A 20,278-nucleotide genomic window follows, 5' to 3' on the forward strand; every position below is an offset into this window, starting at 1 on the left:
ATTTTTTAAATTAAATTAAACATTGAAAATTTAATTACATAACACTACATTATATGATGGGATTCCATCAGGAATTTTCTTGGAATTTCTCAAGAAATTATGTTTAGGGTATTGGTTCCCTTATTAAGCATGTGGCTCCCATTTTCATCCTACGAAAAACAAAGAATTGAAGCACTGTTTGTTTTGTTTCTTATTTTTGTATTTTTTGTTAGAAGTGAGCACGCATGAAAACAAAAAGAACGGTATCAATCGGTGCCGTAATCGCTTGTTTTCGAATAGGATGAAATCGGGAGCATGAGATTACTGATGGCACACAAACCCTATGTTTCTTAGGAAATTCTCTTAGAATTTCTCAAGGAATTCTCTTGAAATCCATGCAGGGGTTCTCTTGGAATTCCTACAGAAATTTTCTTGGTCCAGGAGTTCTCTTGGAATTCCTTCTGAAATTCCTTTGAAATCCCTCCTGAAATACTCTTTAAAATTTTCCAGGAATTTATAACTTAGAAGTCGTTGTGGAAATCTCTTCCTGGGCAGAAAAGAATTACAAAACAATTGCAAGTTTTACCGTTTAAAAATAATCACTGAATGGTAAAATTTGCCATTGGTTTGTTTGAAATAAGCGCCAAAAGGGCAAAAATAATAACTGACATTGTTCTATGGGGTCTCCAGTTAGCCTAGTGGTTAAGGCTAAGGATCGCCAATCCGGAGACGGCGGGTTCGATTCCTGTTCCGGTCGGGAAATTTTCTCGACTCCCTGGGCATAGCGTATCATTGTACTTGCCTCACAATATACAAATTCATGCAATGGCAGGCAAAGAAAGCCCTTCAATTAACAACTGTGGAAGTGCTCAAAGAACACTAAGTTGAAGCGAGGCAGGCCAAGTCCCAGTGGGGACGTCGAGCCATAAAGAAGAAGAAGAAGAAGAAGAAGATTGTTCTATTCAAGTTCAAATTTTGACATTACAATGGCAAACCACGAACAACAAAAAAATAAGGTTGAGAATTGCAAAAAATACCATTATTGAGTTATTGAAAACAGAACAATATCAAAATTAGTTATTCGCCTGTCAACAAAAAAAATAACACAAGTTACCATTAGAATAACCAAAATTCAAATTATGTCATTATGTTGTACTTAATTTAGTGCCATAACTTTGATGGTTCATCAATCTCGTAAGAGGTCAACAATATCTCATTAATTGCCAAATTTGTTATGATAGAAAAATAAGACATTAATCAGTAATTCTATTTGAAATCCTTCAGGAATACTTTTGAAATTTCTTCTGAACTTCTTTTGGATTTCCTTTAGAAATTCTCTTGGAACTCCTCCAGGAATTTTCTTGAAATTCTTTCAGGAACAGTCAATACAAGAAGTGAATCAATAGTTTTATATTGTGTAGCAATGTTTAGTTTCAAGATTAAAACAAGTAGTTAGCATTTGGGTTTCCCTAATAAGATTATAATCATAGTTCAAAAACTATTGCATCATATTTATTCAATTTTGTTTGTCTCGAGTTTATCAAAAATCGATGGTGCTATAGAAGTTGAGGGGATTTTTGTAGGGTTGATTAGGTATTCATTTCTTTCGTTCCATCTCGATTATCATTCACAGTCGGCTAAGGATTGAAATTTTACATATCTTTATTCACTTCAGTTTACTCCAGATCAACATTGGTTTCCTTCTTTTTGAATAAGGAATTTGCTTTCCGCTTTCGCCTACCATTTTGTATGGCTCCATTACTAATTTTAACGTTTGCTGATTCTTACTAATTTACTTTTTATTATTCGAACATCTACAGTGATTTTCAGATTTATTTATTTCTTTGTTTAATGTTAATTGTTTGTTTTCATTTTTAACTTATCTGTTACGCTGTATATTCATAATAATTTTACATTTTTATCATTATAGTAACCGATCAGTCAATAAATATTTTACAAAAAATATACAAAGCAAATTTACATAACTGTTTTGAAAATTGTGACCATTCTGCGTTCAGCGTGTACGTTGGCTTATCACTTAAGCTGTGTTGCGTTAAAACAACACACACACATCGTCGGTTTGATTTTTTATTATTATTTTTTATTTGTGTATGATTCTTTGAAATGCCAAGATTAACGTATTTTTAAGTTGCTGCCTATAGTTTATCTATATATCTGACAAATATTCGAAAAGGAGGATATTTTTGGTTGAGAATTTTGTTTCATTTTCAGTATTTATTGTTATGTGATCTGTTTTTCGCCTATGAAACTTGTTTAGTTGTAGATGATTCATTGTTATCTTTTCATGGAATAGGAACTGTATCGTCCTCAATGACTTCGCGACCGTCGCATTCCACCCAACCGAAATCATCATCAAATAAGTTCCGTAAAAGTCGTGAAAAATTTATTTTTGTCTGGTTGTTCTGGTTTTGTTCATTTTTTTTACTAGGGAGTATTTTTAATCACTTAAATAGTACTATTAAAGAAATACTCTCATATATATTAAACTGATGGATTGGCAAATCAAGGCTTAAAACAGACACTAAAATGTATCTGAAATATACAAATAAAATTACATCAGCGAATGAAAACTATTTTGCAAAACCATTTGCTAACTTTGGGCCTATTCACAAGTGATGAAAGTGTGTTGAAACGGTATTTTTGTCAAACTGTTTTTCATAATGTTAAGTTTTGGTGTATTTTTGTTCCGTATAGGTAATAGGTTTGAATAAAAGCAGCTCTAATGATAGTTTTGTTCCGAGAGTGACTTACAAGGTTTATGAAAATTCAACTGCGTAGTATGTGGATACTGTTTCTTTACATTTAGGACAGATGTGTTCGTATGTATTTTTATGCTATAAGAACGGAATATCAATTTACGAAACATACATAACACAACCTTCAAACATAGCTAAATATCAATGACAACCATAAAACAACCTCCTAATTGGGCTCATCTCATTTCGCCAATGAATAAAACGACTAGATTTGCATGAAAATATTGCAAGGTTCAGCTCATTGTTATGAACAACTGATTCATGTTTACCCCATACAATAGCGGGAGAAAGCGTTTTTAATTCTAGTTCAAATGCAATGTTAAACAATCACTTTTAATTTTAACTGATTGTGTTATATTAACACTGTTAATATATGCATGCGGGTAGAGTATTAACTAATGCGTTTCAACAAAGACGATGCATTATAATTTATCTCGTGAAATCTGTCCTTAAAGAGTCTGACTTACAAAACATAAGTTACCTTTGAGCAAAGCAACAAATCAAAATTACCGTTGTTTTGGTCATTTTGAATAAGAGAAGAATTTTTTTTCATATGACATCAAGTTGAACAGTTGTTTGCTGATAGCTCAACTTTTTACCACGAAGAAATACGCGGTAAAAAGTTGAGCTATCTGCAAACAACACAAAATTGTATTAATTATTTTTTGTTTGTTGTTTACCATACATATTTTTTTTTAAATTTGTTTTCTTCCTATATGTAACTGTAAATACTACTTGTGAAAAAAAATCATGAAAATAGAAAACCTTTCAGTTTAAATTCCTAAAATCCTGTCATACTAAACAACATTTTCTTTATTACTATTAAAAATAAATTATGATGTTTCTTTTTTCAACAGATCGACGACTGTCTTGACGGACATTAAAGGTAAGTCGTAATGCATTGTGTCCTTGTGAAACGCATTGATTATCAAGGTAAAATTGTTGCCTAATAAGCGCAATAGTTTCCAATAATGAAACAAATTTCACGTAACATGTGCTTCAAATCAGTCCACTAATACTTTACACTGTCGGAGAACCAAAAATGTAGAATAATCCTAAACGAATACTTCGTACCTATTGAAATGCTTAATGCGCATATAAAGCTTTCTAATATCCTTCGCTAGCGAGTATCGCTGGTGTTCGCTTTGGCAACAGTACTGATATTGCTGGCGGGCGCTGAGACTACGGTTGAGCTGACGACTGAGTATGTTACTGTTCATCATCAGGCTACCGAGTAATCAGATGTTGTCGTCAAAGTTTGCGAAGTTCTTGTCCCACCCACCGGACTGACCTCCGCCTGTTCCCGTTGTACCGGATTCACCACCCGCTCCACTTCCATTGCCTTCGAATGGATCCTTCTCCGTTGAAACACCGGACGAAAAGAAATCATCGTCTTCAAATGGATCTTCAACTTTTTTCGCGAATATGTTGACACTGTCCGACTTTCGAAGGTTGTCATGTTGTGCCGACTGCTGTTGACTAGATGTTTTCAAAATCTTCTTACTACCATTACTATTTGTCACTGGTGCGGGCATTTCCGGTGTCCATTGATCTTCCAGTTCATTGTCCGATCGACCTGCAAAATCATCTTCAAACATGTGCGATCCTGTCGCTGCATCAGAACTAAATTTTGAAACTGTAACATTTTCGTTGAAACGGAGTTTCGAAGCTGTCTGCGCAGTCGATGTTGAACGTTGTGTCGATCCAAAGTCTGCCTCAAAACCACCAAAACTTTGCGGTTGGCTTTTATGGTACGCCTGATAATGTCGACCTGGATCCTTCTCGGAGAAATCGTTAGAGAACCGGAATGCTTTCGTACTGTGATGTGGAACTTGTCCTCCGCCACAAGGAGGAGCAGGGGGAGAATTGAAGTCACTTTCGAAGCCATCTCCACTTTCAAAATTGAATTTGCCGCTTGTGTTAGATTGAGGCGTTTCTCCAAAGTCCTCGAATTCCAGCTCCATTCGGACGTGTTTAGCACTTTTTGGAGGAGTTACGTTTCCAAAGCTGCCTGATCCGAACTTTCCGGAGAATCGTTCCTTGTCTTCTCCTTCGAAGTATAAATCTCTACTATTACTCTTCTTCATTCTCCGCATTGCTTCCTCTTCGTATTCATATCGGGCCATCTTTTTGGCCTCTTGTGCTATTAGAGTATCATTCAGGCTTCTTCCTTCAGCTCTGGGGGTTGCCGGTTTGTAATAAGGTGGAGGTTGTCTTCTTCCATAGTACGATGGACTCTCGTCCATGGCTTCTCCTGTCATTTTACCACCTCCTATATCATCTTCTTCGTCATTGTCGTACATTCCACTTCCACTTCCAGTTCCTCGAGCATCTGCATCAAAGTCAAAGTAGTCTTCTTTTGATCGCGGATACCTCATAGTAGCATATCCGGGCCTTATGTCCGGTTCCTTAGAACGAGTTCTACTCTTTTTTCGGAAGCGTCGATCTTTCTCACCATCTGATCCTACTAACGTCGTATTAGTCACCATTCTTCTACTTTCGTTATACCGTCGCTCTTGTTCGGATGCACTGGATGGTCTCTTCCAAGCAGGTTTCCCGCTCATCGACATTCCCCACACTTCATCGTCGATCACCTGATGTTGCTTACCGCGAATATTCTGACTAGATCTATGCAAACTATTCGTATCACCTCGCCTCCCACCACCCATTTCACCATCGGAGTCTTGATCAGGATCATCCAGCCGTGCACTTCCAGCATTTCTCATACCGCGCCTCAATGATCGTGACTTATCTAATGACAAATACCGATCTCTGTCACGATAGTCCCCTCGGCTGTCCAAGCTACCATAGATATCTCCACTTCCAAAACTTCTTCTTTCATAAGACTCGTTACTATCACGATCAAAGCTTTTCCTATCTCTCTCGTAAAAATATTCCCTAGCTGCCCTTGAATCTCTCGGTCCTCTTTCGTACACCTCTTCATAATCCATTCTACCCTTCATCATGCGCTGCTGATCGTAACCATCGCCGTAAGGATCGTAATCATAGTTCGGTCTACCTCTCTCCCTGTAATACTTCCTTTTGTCGTAGTTTTTATAATCTCTTCTGTCGTACGGTGGTAAGCTCTTTGGTTCCCGTTTTTCATACGGAGGACCGTACGTACTCCGCTCATAGGCAGTCCTATCGAACGACCTTGACCGGTCCGGTCGCTCGTCTTCCTCCGTTGGCGACCAACTTTGACGCTCGTGGTACCAGTGTTCGTCGTCGAAGTTATCCCGACTTCTGGAACTCACTTGGCTACCCTTCACCCGACGTCGTCGATCGCTGCGATCCTTTAGGTCTTCGTCGTAATCTTCATCGTTGGAATTGATCCGTCGGGGTGGCATTCTCGGATGATGGTACCGCTCACCGGACGTCGGTGGATGGTGTTGGCTCGGAGGGCGCTTTCGGTATTCGGGACCATCTTCGTCCCACGGAGAGACATCCCGCGAGGAGGAGGATGTATGTCCTTTGTTCGGCCAACGACGGGCGTACTCCCGTTCGTTCTTCCATTCATCCTTGGGATCCGAAGAGCAGGGCGATTCGACCCCGGCCTTGTCCATTCCTGATGGGAGAATAGTTTCTTAGCGTATGTTTACGGAATGCTTGGAATATGGTGTTTCTTACCTTTCATCGGACGATTGCCGTCGGGTTTCTTATGAGCGGCCAAATGTTCCGGTTGATCGAAAACTGCCCAGGATTCGTTGGCGTTGGTTGGAGTAAGTTTTGAAGCCTTATCCTCTGCAAAAAGAGAACACTTGAATTACAGGTGATTGGTTGTATGGAACAGAAAACAGGTCTGTCCAGCGGATTTCATGAAAACAAATCTAGACCAAGCGAGAACAAACGGTTAACCGTTTCAGACGCTAGCTCCTTCCGCATCTCCTAGGTGTATTTCAATTTGTTTTTGAAAACATTTACCCCTTTAGGGCAGTCAGCTCTATCTGTTACTGGTAAGAGCTTTAATGATTACGCCTAGGAGGAACGGGAGAAGTAAAAATTCGCAATGGTATGAGTGTTACGCCTTTTCCACATGTTGATCTAGAAATTATCACTGGCTTAAGCTTTTTCGGCAATGAAATTTCAACGATGATTTCTTCATAAATCTCCCCAGTTTGCCTCCCACAAGGAATTCTCACTAGAAGTTCTCAGTAGCCTCCAAAAAAAGTTCAAGAAGAAACTTTCGAAGGAATTGCTGGAAGAATTCTAAGAATACTGATGATGGGAAATTCATTGAGAATTCCAATGACACCTGATTCCTGAAAGAACTTTTGGTGGGATTTCGGTTCGAAATATTGGAGTAGTTTTATCGGTAATGTTTGTGAGGAACTTGTAAATAGAGGAAAAAAATGCGGAGGATCACCTTACGAATTTCTAGATTCTCCTAAGGGCTTTCTTGGAGGAATTAACAGATTGAATTCTACAGTACTGTATTCACAAAAAAACTTTCTGACCGACTTTGATCTTTCAGAGGAACCATAGAAATTGCTAGAAGAAAAAAATCAAAAGAACTTCAAAATGAACTTTTGAAAGATTTATGAAGAAGTTTTTGGATTTCACATGAAGGTTTTGTACGAATAAATCATTTTACTTCACATTCCACGCTTATGCTTTGAAGAATCACCTCTTAATGCCGCAGTGAAAAATAAAACGTTTCATATGCTGACATGTCGACTTATTGAGCAAAATGGCCCCACGGGAAGCGTGTTCCGAAATCACAACTTCGAAGTCAACATTTTTATAATGTAGGCTGGTCAGATACTAACGGGTGGTCACTAAATAACGGGAATGCTTTGAATGTGCTCTTAAAAATATATGATCTTTAAAAATGGCAATCTGAATTTAACTATCATAAAGGTTTAACAATGTACGTCCATGGAAAATATAAAATTTAAGAAAGTTGAACGTAGTAATTTGTACAGTATTTTTTTGCAGTGATGTTGGAGCAACTGCTTTGTACGACTTTTCAGAGTTTACTTTCACGCATTTTCTGCGTCTGTGAAATCGTTGGTCAAAATAAATGGTTTCTCAGCTACCTTTAGCATCTACACACTCAAACAGTAATAAGAAAAAATGGGGATACTGACTTGTTTTTTTTTTTGCTTTGGTTGTAGCCTTTTCCCGTAAATGACATTTATAGAAATTTCCAAAAAATGTTTTTTTTCTGTATCACCAAAACGTGTCGATGTAATTTGTGCACTGCGGTTCATTGCTGACCTTTTTTTTGTGCTATTTTTTTATAACGAACCATTTACATGTTGTTCAATGTGTAAATGTGATTTGATGTAAATCTTTGTTATTTAACAAGGCATTCTATTGATTTATCCAGCCCATGTCACAAAAGAAGATTTTATTATGTGATGACCGCACAATTCGTAGTTGCTACTCCGTGATTGACCAGAACAATCGAAATTGCACAAGGAACCAATGAATAGGGCTTGGGACTAGCTTACTATTCTCAATGTACACAGGTCGAGAGCTCTCAACTTTAATAGGGTCAATAACGGCGCCGGCCACGTCCTTACGGTCATCGAGGATGGGAGGGAATGTTAGTAAGACAAACGTTGTTATAAAGACCGCGAATCGCTGCATCTCCACGTTTGTCTCAGGAAGGATTTTTTTGTTAGTAGGGTAAGGTACATTGTCAGTCCGGGAGTCACCTATGGTTGCCCAAGCAACACACATGTTATATTAAAGTTACGACAGCGCAAGTTTTGGTTGTATAGAAGTTTATTTTACGTTATTTCAACACAATGTTAGAATTACGTAAAATAAACTTCTATACAACCAAAACTTGCGCTGTCGTAACTCTATTATAACATGTGTGTTGCTTGGGTGGTGATATGATTTGACAATGGATCAATATAAACAAACCGCCGTTAACAACCGACCACTTTTCGACGCAAAAACTAGCCAAAATGAAAATTCTATCGCGCGTCTCCACTCCACTAGGGAGCAGAAACCTTTAGTCTATTCCACACAGAAATACACTGAACGCGACTCACTTGTTGGCGCCCGGATTTTTTTTCGATCGGCGAGCCCGAACTAACGCTTTTCACTCTTTTGTGTAAATGCAAAAAATGAAAGAAAATATTTATTATCAACTAAAAGTGTATTGGGAACTAGCGCGACGGGAAGCAAAAATTTCGGAACCGACTCGATCCACGACCACGACGCGTCCACCGCACACTCACCGCCGTCGAAATGCTCACTTCGGAATACAAAATAGTAAAGGAAAAAAAATCGAACCACCGAAGCAAACGCGCGCGAACTGGCACCCGTACGAAATTCTATAGCACACTCTAGAGATTGATAATGATTTGAATGAACCACAAATTTTCGAAATCGGTGGAGAATTCCCGGAGATATGATCATTTCTCCAGTTAGCCTAGTGATTAAGGCTATGGATCGCCAATCTGTCATTCTACGGGTGTTTTATTTTACTGCCCACATAACGGTTAATCAAGAGGGCGTCTATAACTGGGTGACGAATCATTCAATTCATAAATACAAAATGTAAGAAAAAGGGTTTCACATAATTTATGACGGCATTTATTGTGATGGACAGCACAGTCTCGTGAAGAAAACAGTGTCGCGAAGCATCAGCGTACAAGTCACAAAAAAGCTGATAAACACCAAACTTGTATCACCCTGTCTCTGCGGTTTCTGATTCGCTCTCTCTACAGTCGCTAACACCAGAAAAGACAGAATCCCATCAAAGTCACCCGGTCACCCTTGTTTTGCTACAATCATCCTGACTTGGATACGGCTCATGTGAGTGTCATGACTCTCTCCGCCGCCTCAAGCAGATGCACGCGCAACAGCAAGTAAAACTATGCATGTGTATTATCACAAGCACGGTACTACGTCATAAATCCTATTCGTTTTGCATAGCTCAGTTTAAACGCACACATTGAGCGCACCACGCAGTTCGCCCTGGCTACGGCAAACGCTCTCACTTCGCCCGTTATGCATCGTTGCTCAGAGAGATTGATTTTCTCGGAACCCGCCTGAAGGACAGACTTGTTAGAATCCCAAAATGGCAGCCACAACGGCCGACTTTGGCACCTACTCACGATTTCGAGGGCACAAATCTCTTCGTAAACAAAACCGGCGCTCCTGATCTTCTAATTTTAAGCTTGTTACGAGTGAGCAAGAACAGAATAATGTAATGCACTGCTGTTTGAAGCTTGCTTCTTGAGATTTGTGCGTTTGAAGTTCTGAAGCACAGTTGATGCGGGATTTCAAGACGTTTGTCCTGAAGCATACTTAGCAACTGCTATCGCTGCAAAGCTGCGAAGGGTGGAAACCACAACATGTTTGTCATTCCAGGCGTGACATGCTAGCTGGTTCGTATCACCTTGGGAAGGGTGACTCCAGAAAGCGGTTCAAGTGATTGTCTCGCGATGGTCGCGATTATTCGCAAGACTGGAAGAAAATGCTTAAACATTACATATCTACATATTATATCGTGCACACTCCACTTGTATTCATGAAGCATTTATGATTTTTTTCAGCAGATTCTATTGAAAAATCATAATTTTCTTGCAAATCTTAGCAAATTTGTAAAAAAAACACGAGGTAGTCCTTAATTTTGGACGAATTGCTTAAGGAATTATATGTGTTCAGGTCGAGCACATTTTTTTGATGAACAAAATGTTTTTTTTTAAGGAACAGTACTTTACACGATTTTCTTTTTACTTACTGTTTTTTTTTTGTAAAAAATCGTCCTTGTTTGAAAAATAAAACCATTTTTTTAATACACTGATCATTCAAGGGCACCACAAGGGCCTCTAGTAACGGTTTTGTTTTGGGTTTGTACTTTCATAGTGACTGTATTCATAGTCGCGGCAAACCTCTTTAAAGATAACACGTTTTACAGAAAATGTTATAACTTTGGTAATTAGGTAGTACTGTTTATTCATGTTCTCAAGCTTATTTTACACATTTCATATTGTGCTATGTATGGCGTTAAACGAGAATTTGAAAAAAATATGATTACATACTTTTACAAAAGATCAAATTTTTTCTTATTATCACGCATCTCAACTTATATAACCCCTTAAGGTAGTCAGCAGAAACTCCAACCATGGCTCTTCATGGCACTCTTCTAGAGATTTCAGTAAGAATTCCACCAGAAATTCTTAAAAAAATGACGCATAATTTCACGAAAAAACATGTGATGACATTTTATTTATAACAAACATATTTGAGTTATGAGCGAATGTAACTCAAATAATAATCCAGATATCAACCATTCAACTAATGTCCCTAGCAATATTCCAAGAATACCAAAAACTTACCTTGATTTCTGTCTGCTTCCGGTGAAGTTTCTCCGCCATCACTCAGTGAACCAGAAGACCGTTTCTGCAAGGAATCCACGCTCTTCTTTGCATCACTAATAGCCTCATCACCGGCAAAGCCAACATCCATCGGAGATTTTGCCAATGGTGATGGCTTACCAGTTGAACCACTGGCCCTTCCGGCTGCTGGAATCTTCGAGAGCGGAATCGGCGAGGTGCTCATATCGTTCAGGGTAGTTCGGGTTAGATTTTCGATTGAAGCGGCTTGCGTTGTCGAACTGCCGCCTTCTGCTACCGGTGATTTGCTTTGAAGCGGTCTCATAGGTGAGGTCGATGTGCTGTGCAGCTGAGGTAACTTCACCGTTAGGCCAGTTATTTGGGATGGTCCTGGCGATGGTTGACCTGTACTGTGGATGGACAAGTTGGATACGGCCTTCTGCATAAATGCATCGATTTCTAGGTCTTCCTTGGGAGTGTTACGGAAGCTCATGCTGTGAGATTCTGGTGGTTCAAGACCTTGAAGCGTAGATTGGTTTCGAGATTCTTCCAACGGGGGGTATTCATCGTTAATATCTGCATCGGAAATGTTGATTTCCGGGGAATGGCTTTCCATCGGAGGCATATCGTCGAAGTTGGCTTCAAAACGATGTTCATCCTCCGTATTTTGGTCCTCGAAGGAAGACGATTCCATTCGAGCTATAGGGGCATTGGAACTGGGAGGAGGTGTTGGCTTTTCAAATAGGTCTTCGACTAAGATGATATCCCTCAACGCAGCGTACCGATCTTTGGCATGTGAAATTACTTCGGTAATCTTGGTGTCGATCTTCGTCAAAGGTACAGATGGCACGGGACTGGATGCAGGAAAAGATTGTAGCTGCGATGGAGATAACGAGAATTGATCGCCAATTATGTTTGGCGATAATCTGTTCATTTCAGTAGCCACTTCTCTATCGAAATCAAGTGTGGACAAATCTGGACCCGTTTTCTCTGGTTCTATTTTCTCATGTTCTGGACCAATTTCTTGTTCGATTATCTCTCGGAAAACAGCATATTTGTCGATGACAGGAGCAGCAATGGCATGGTTCGTCGATGTTTGGGGAGCAGGTTGAAGATTCATATTGTCGAAGTTCGCTACGAATGTGTTATCTTCACCGAAGTTATCGTCAAACTTGGCCACGAATGTAGCATCGTTATGATCGTCAAAGTTAACTTTAAATACCGGAGAGTCGTTGTTTTCTGCTTCCTGATTCCAAGATGTTGCCGAAGATGGCGAAGTTTTGCTATTCTCGATAAATTCGGACAGATAGGACGTTAGTTCGACCAGAGTCATTGTGCTCAGTTTGGTGACTGGGACATTCAGTTTGGTTGCTAGTTCGTCAATACCTAGCGTTAATAATTGACTGAGAGTGATGTCCGGCAAAAGTGATTCCTTGTCCCTAATCGTGGGTGATTTCGATTGAGCTGGCGGTGTTGGCTCATCTAGATTACGTGGATCGGTTTCAGATTTACGTGCTGCACGTGTCTTGGACGCTTCTTTGCGCTGTGGAGGCGGTAGCAAGGTTGGAATCTCGGATTTAGCTGGAATGGGTTGTAGATAATCATCTTCATCGGTTAGTTTCTTGAACGGACGTCCTGGAGAGGAACCATCATGTCTGTTAACTTTTCGTGAAGGTAACGGTAAGGGAGGTGCATCAGACACAGGTTGATTTTTTGATTCAAACTTGGCTGCAACGTAATCGTAGCGTTCTTTGGTTGATCCACCAGAACTTGATGTGGTTGTTGACCCGAATCGAAGAGATGGTCTTATCACAATATCAGCAAATTGTTTCTTTGGTGGCAGCGGGGGTGGCTCTATGTGTGACCCAGAATCGGGACGAGGAGGAGGTTCTGGAGCTGTTTCATTTTCACTGAGGGAATCACTTTCTTGCAGACGCCGCATGTTTATGCTATTCGAGTCCCGCTTGGAGAATTTTTGACCAAACAGATTGGGTTTCATCTTTTTGCTGCTAATGCTGGAAATCACATCTACGGTGTTCTGCTTGAAAACATTTGGACGATTTCTTGCTAAACTCGTAACTCCTGCTCCGGGAGAAGTTGAATCGGAATTCTGGCGTTCCAAGCGCTTCTGGCTGATGTAGTGTGCCCAGCTCTCAGGAGGCAAATTCACCTGAAGTGGTCCATTGTACGCTACCGGGCTTTCATCGGCTTTGCCTTCTTCAGGTTTGGATGTAGATTTTGCCATCCCGTCATCGCTGCCTTTGCTTTCAATTTGCCGTGGAGAGGCATTCCTTGAAAACTTCATTTCGAACGGATCAATATGCAGCTTGGAAAAATCGTCGTCCTCCATAAATGGATCCATTGATTTGTTGGCAAAGGGATCGGAAAAATCAGCGGGACCTTGATCCTTTGGTCTTGGAGTATTTTCCTCGAATGTGGGATTAAACATTTCGTTTGAGGCAGCATTTGTGCTTTTTGGAAGTGACTGTGGTGACTGACGTTGGAGATCTTCCGAGGAGAAATTGGCATTGAATGAGCTATCTTGTCCTGAAAGGTCCTTCAGTACCTTCTTGGGTGGATTCTTCAGCTCTTGGAAGAAATATTTCTTATCGATATACGGTTTTATTTTTCCCGTTCCTAGAGGATCCAGATCCGTAAATGCGTCCGTATAGGAGGATGGCTGGGGAGTGGTTGAATAGGATTGCTGAAACGAAACAGATTAAACATTAGCGTTATTGAATTTCAGGATAACTTGAGATGATTTTTGACGGTTAGGTGTTCTAATGGCTACCGCTTCTGATTCTTAATTCAGAAAGTCCTGGGTTCAATCCCTGGCCTGTTTAATTTCTCCTACTTTATATATTTATGTTTACTTTTTTTCTGATCTTTACATACCTATTCTTGCTGTATTTACTGATTTGAATATTAACATTTATGCAAGGTATTAGAGTGCCCAATTAACCGTCCCTTATTTTGCAAAATTTAGAAATGTTATAAGTTCGTTAATGGAAAATTATCGTTTTAGCTAAAAAATGATCGTGTCAAAATTTGAAGTCTGTATCTCAAGGCTAAGTGGTCCCTCAAGTGGCCTAAAGTTGCCAAAAATTGTATGGGACCAAAAAAACATGAATTTTTTTTCGACAAAAAAAATACGCTATTCTACTAAAACTGGTGATTTTAGGACCCTAAAGGGCCAAAAATGTGCTTAGATTTGCAATATCTCTACTCGTTTCCAAGATATTGACAAAAAACAACTGAAAAATCAGCATTTTTGGCCATTTTTTTAGATTTCGAAGGAAGCTTACCTTATTTTGTTCAATAGCTAAAAAACGAGTAGAGATTTAAAACATTATTTTAGGGCCCTTTAGGGTCCTAAAATCACTGGTTTTAGTAGAATAGCTTAGTTTTTTTGTCGAAAAAAATTTCATGTTTTTTTGGTGCCATACATTTTTTGACAACTTTAGGCCCCTTGAGGGACCACTCAGCCTTGAGATACGGACTTCAAATTTTGACACGATCATTTTTGCAAAATAAGGGACGGCCTAGTGCCCAATTAGATAATAAAATGCTAGATTTGTTAGTATTTGATAGGGCGTAAGTAAGTTTGAATTTGATGGAAGAGGAAGGCCATGTGTCAACGAATGCATCGAGATGCGTACATCCACACACCAACGTGAACATCTGCCAAACAGTCATTTCCCAAACACTTTGACATCCGCATGAACTTGCGCAGCCACAATGTTATATGTGGTCTGCCGTGACCTTGCGACTTCATCATCACTGCCTTTCTCTTCTCCACATTGAACTGAAATCTGACGAGGCTGTGGCGTGAATTCTTACAGTTGTAATTGCGATAGAAATTGAGCAATTAAAACAATTAAAATGTATACAAAAATGTTCAAATTTTCAGGCTGTAGATTGTTCTATTCTTTACGCTTTAGGGTGAAGATATAACACCTGGTATTTTCAAGATCACAAATCTGAAGAAACGAAAAGTTGATCGATCGATCACTACCACTCGATCAACATTTTAGCTCAAACCGTCATTTAAATCTCTAGATTTTTGCGCTCGATAATTTGAGGTGTAGCTTGGTTCTATCTTCACTTAAAAACATTGAAAAGCAATAGTAAAGTCTAGCATTTGCAATGCGTTGCATCCAACTTACCTTAAAACCATCATCGTTCAAATTCAACTCGTCAGAGTACTTGACCGGTTCTGGATCGAACCGTGAAGTATTGGGTGGTGAGTTGAGCCAATCATCGTTCTGATTGGAGTTACTAGACGACATGGTTGACCCGCCGGTAGTAGGAGCTGGAGTAGAACTGCTCGGCGGAGGCGGTATCGCCACAGTTTGCGTTGCCGGTGTTGAAGACGTTGGAGGAGCAGGTGGTGACGATGACGGTACGGCTGAACTGGGCTCCGTTGCAGGCAAATTTTCCGTTGATTTGTGAGTTTGCTTTTGATGGCGTTTACTCGATTCAGGAGGGGGCAGTAGATTGTAAGCCTAAAAATTCAGAAAAGGTGATTTTGAATAAATCTGATTAAAGTGAAATGAGGTGAGATATATTACCGGTGGAACATTAGTGAACGAATCTCCAAAAGGATCATCATCGATGACACTTTTTGATGGGACTTCACTTGGTGTTATCCGTTCCATTTGCGTTATTCCCCGTTGAATAGAGCTGAGTTCTTGTTCCAAGTCCACTAAATCGGCAACAGATTCCGGTGACTTTTCACTTTTTACAGTTGCTTTCGAACTGCTGGCACCACAAGCGCCCCCTAGACTAGAACTCGCCAACGAGCCGGAAGCTCCATCGCTTGTTAAGCTTTTCCCGTAGCCGTCGGAACTTTTGACTGCCATTGCCACGGCCTGATGTTCGTGGGCGGTTATTTTGCTTTGAATGTGCTGTCGAGCCAGCTCGATTTCCTTCTTCTTCAGTTCAAACACGACCTGAAACAAGTCCCGCATGGCCAGAACAACCTGGCTGGCGGCTTTGTCGGTTTTGATGCCGAAAAAGCGATGCCCGCTGTCGGGCGACCCAAAAATATAGCCAAATGCACGCGAATCCGTCATGTCCTGCGCGATAAACGAGATCTTATGCACTGGATGGTGATAGAGAGAATCCTGCGGACGAGATAAAAAAGTTAGGCTGATTAATGCAAAGGTTAGTTCTTCTCATGCTTTATGTAATCACGTTCGAACTAGGACATAGCGTGTCGCATAGTGTAATATTCTATGAGCACTTCTACAGTTATTACATTTGTATATCGGATACGACCAAGGAAATCAAGAATATTTCCATTACGAAAAGGTTCTGGGCCGACCGGGAATTTAACTCGTCTTCGTCAGTTTTGTTTTGTCCACGCATATACCCCTTCGGCTATATGGGCCCTGAAATAGCTTTGGACAAACGAATCCATCACTGCAAAAAACGGCAGTTGGAAGAGGGTGTGATTGTTGAAATGCAAGAAAGCATGATGCGAAACGATATGTGGAGGTTTTATGCAACTGTTAATGGTGCGAGACAAGACACTTCGTGAGTGTCCACCATCAGAGTTGCGCTTTGTCACTAAATTGACAGCAATAATAGTCAAACAGTGGAATCATCAGCAATGGATGAGATGGTTGCTGGAAAGGACGATATCCCGGTCAAACTTAAGCGTGGAAGCGAGCAGTTGCATCAATCAATCCAAAAGATTATTATAAAAATATGGAAGGTTGAAGAACAGCTGGTAGCCTTACATGCCCAGTCTACAAATAAAGGCACAGACAGGCATGTGCTAATCCCGAGGACGCTTCTAAATTGAGCGGTCAAGATATTTGTTGCGAATCAGAGATAGCTAATGCTGCTCCACTTTGCGGTCGAAATTTATCCCATCGCCATCGATCGTACGATAGTGGTTTTGCTCCTCTTAAGAGAAGTTATCTCTCTCTATATGTTCATGATTGCTGAAAAGGCTAAAACAAGCCTAGTGTGAGTGGAGTTGGTTCTGACATTGTGGATGACCGGTGATGAGTTTTATGTTCTGGACAATTAATGTACCAAAAACATCCATGGTTGTGACAATGTGGTTGTTTGCGGTGAAGAAATAGGTGTATTGCAGCTGTGAATAGGTCCAAGTGTACAAAGGAAACGATTACATATTGTAAAACGTTTGAAATACGCAGACTTCAGAGTACTGGTCACGTAATGCGAATCAATCTATTGTGGTCATCAAGGTATGTAATTTAGTGAAAATGTAACATATTTTTTTTCGTAATACTTACGCCTGTTTTCTCATCCCTCAATCGCAATCCATCGATAGTAACGTGTATCGTGATTCTCTGTTTGTGCTCTCCTGCAGCTCGGATGGCCATTTTGAGGTCCTGCAAAGTAAAGGATATGTTTGTTCAGCTAGTCAACCATGAAATTTAAGTTTCCAATTAGAATTGACATTTTGTGATTGTTCGCGTAGGGTCAGTCATAAAAGAATCGCTCACGAGAGCTCCGCACAAGCCGAATATTTTCGCCACCATCATTACCATCTATCAATCAATTTGAACGTAATTCAATCAATCGTTGATGTATTACTATCGTAAATCCTCTGCTGGGCGCCAGCAGCTCATTCCTGCACTAATGTACCTTTAACACATTCGTATTCATTGATCCATGGTAAGTATACAGTACACCCTACATAACTATCCGTCATAGACAAATGAACAGCTGTTTTGCTTTTACTGTCTCATATGTCAAAATTAAGCAAACGCAAAGAAAGTGAAAATGTAATAAGAAAATTGAAACAGTTAGTTTATTATTATTTGCTCGAAAAACAACGTAGCTTTTTCATCAATTCCACTTATAAGTCCTCTTTGAGCTCAGCAACAATATTTTAGGTAGAAAAATGCATTTTAAAGTTTGTACACTTAAATTTTGGACATCGAATTGTTAGTGTTCCAAATAACCCAGTTACAAAACATGCAAATATCGGCATTGCCCATTTAATTTAGAACTTAACCATGCACTTAAGTTTATTCTAATCTGTTCAAGCTCGACAAAGTTATGACGTTTTCAAAAAATGTAATGAAATTGGATTTTGTAAAAATGTATTAAAAATATAAGAAAATGTGATGATTTTTATAGGGTGGGGGGGGGGGGGGGGGGGGAGAATAACCCAAATTTTTTAAACATTATGTACTATTCAAAAACTATACAAGAATACACCCATATATTAAGCAAACATCTTTCAAGCAACTTTTCTGAGAGGTTTCTGGGATTTCTCTTCCTGGTTTTCCGCAGAAGTTTTCCACGTGATATCTTCTGGAGTACTTCCCGATATTTCTTCTAAAGGCTATCCGATATGCTTCCATAGTTTCTCGCTGGATTCCTCACGAATATCCATTCAAAATTATTCAAAGTTCTTTCTCGAATATCGGATTCCATGAGGTTCTCAGAGTTCTTCTTTGAAAGTTCTTAATATTTCCTCTCGGGATTACTCTTAGATTTTTTTTCCGAGTATCTGTTTTTTTCTCAAATTTCTCCTGAAGTTCCTGTTGAGATTTCTTCAATAAGACTTTGCGGAGTTTCTCACAAGATTTCACATGGATTGCTTCGAATATTTCTCCAGAATTTTCTAATAAGGAATTTCGTAAGTTATCCCAGGAGACGGGGAAAACCCATGGAAAAATTCCTGCAAACAACTCTGGGAGTACCGTAAACCGGGGTCAAATTGATCTTCGGGTCGAAATTGATCAGACGTTTTTCGGATAAAAAAAGCACATTTTTAATAATTTTCTTTTAAGCATCGTGCTGTTGGAATCTGATACTTATTGCTATTTGTGAAGGAACTATTCAAAAAATGCTTTATCTACTCGAAAAACGACTGATCAATTTCAACCCGGAGATCAATTTGACCCCGGTTTACGGTACCTATCATAGAAATCCCAAAAGAACTATCCAGATTCTCGGGACAAGATTCCAAGAAGAGTCCTCGGAATAAAATTAAGAGAAAATCGGTAAAAATACTCGTAATACTACGAGGCATAGCCTGGCTCTGACAGAATTTACGGGAAGAATGCAATGAGAAATATCAGCAATAGCTCCAGTCCTGTAGAAATCCCAGGAGGCACTCAAAAAAAAAAAATCATAGGAGAAAGTCCACGGTAAATACAGAAAAAAAAACTCTGAGAACATCCCAGGGCCTCCAGTTAGCCGAGTGGTTAATGCTATGGATCGCCAATTCGGAGACGGCGGGTTCGATTTTCGTTCCGGTCGGGATAATTTTCTCGACTCCCTGGGCATCATTGTACTTGCCTCAAAATATACGAATTCATTCAATGGCAGGCAAAGAAAGACCTTCAATCAATAACTTCGAAAGTGCTAAGAGAACACTAAGTTGAAGAGGGGCAGGCCAAGTTCCAGTGAGAACGTAGAACCATAAAGAAGAAGAAGACATCCCTGGGCCAACATCGGTAGGAATCTTATCAGAGAAGTTCCAGGAGAAACCCCGAAAGAAATTTCAGATAAAGCTTCAAAATAAAACTACGCGAGAATCTTTAAGAAATATCCCGGCTGAAACTCCTGTAGAAAACTGAAAGAAACTCAACATTTGTTGAAGATATTACAGGAAAAACTTTGGAAGAAATTTCGGGAGCAATTCTTGCAGAAAATTCATTAAAAACTTCTTAAGAAACCCTTGGAGGAATTCCAATAGAGAAATTCTGGGAAGATCTCCTGGGAAAGTCCCAAGAGGAACACCGGAAGGAATCGCGTAAAATCTCCAAGAGAAATCCTGAGAGAATTTTTTATAGAGAATTTGGGATAAACTCTGGGAGAAATCTCACAAAAATTTCTAAGAGCAAAACGCAAGAGGAACTCCGGGAAAATCCCACGAGGGGCTTTGGGAGCAATACCGGAAAGAAATTCTCTAGCATGCCCGTGAAAAACTCCATAACAAACCGGTCGGAGTTAAGGAATCCTGGAAAAAATGCTGGATGGAATCCGGAGGTATATCTATCCGGGAAAAATTTTAAAAGGAACACCAAGAAAAATGACGTGAAAAATACAAAAGGAATTTTTGAGAAATTCTGAAAGGCATTCCAGGAGGTATTTCTTAAGAAGTTCTAAAAAGTAAACCCGACGGAATGTCTGGAAAAATCCTTGTAGCGGATTTTTTATATGGATTCCAACTTCCAGGTTCATCCACGTCCACGTGGAATTTGCAGCATCTTATCGGAATCGTCA

The 20,278-nt window shown here is 39.8% G+C and overlaps 1 protein-coding gene across 3 annotated transcripts in view; it reads right to left on the minus strand.

Annotated features, from left to right (window-relative positions):
• Positions 1 to 1,617: 1,617 nt before the first annotated feature.
• LOC109404268 (protein disabled) overlaps positions 1,618 to 20,278 on the minus strand; it is a 36,857-nt gene continuing 18,196 nt past the window's right edge. For all 3 annotated transcript variants that reach the window (XM_029879908.2, XM_062852424.1, XM_019677100.3), the window contains 6 exons: positions 17,326 to 17,424; positions 15,628 to 16,182; positions 15,223 to 15,561; positions 11,060 to 13,760; positions 6,384 to 6,497; positions 1,618 to 6,321 (listed from right to left, as the gene is read on the minus strand). In XM_029879908.2, coding sequence (XP_029735768.2) covers positions 3,995 to 6,321; positions 6,384 to 6,497; positions 11,060 to 13,760; positions 15,223 to 15,561; positions 15,628 to 16,182; positions 17,326 to 17,424 — 6,135 coding nt within the window. In that variant the 3' untranslated portion in view covers positions 1,618 to 3,994. The remainder of the gene's footprint in view (positions 6,322 to 6,383; positions 6,498 to 11,059; positions 13,761 to 15,222; positions 15,562 to 15,627; positions 16,183 to 17,325; positions 17,425 to 20,278) is intronic.

This window comes from Aedes albopictus, chromosome 2, assembly GCF_035046485.1.
Source record: "Aedes albopictus strain Foshan chromosome 2, AalbF5, whole genome shotgun sequence".
Taxonomy (NCBI): Eukaryota; Metazoa; Arthropoda; class Insecta; order Diptera; family Culicidae; genus Aedes; species Aedes albopictus.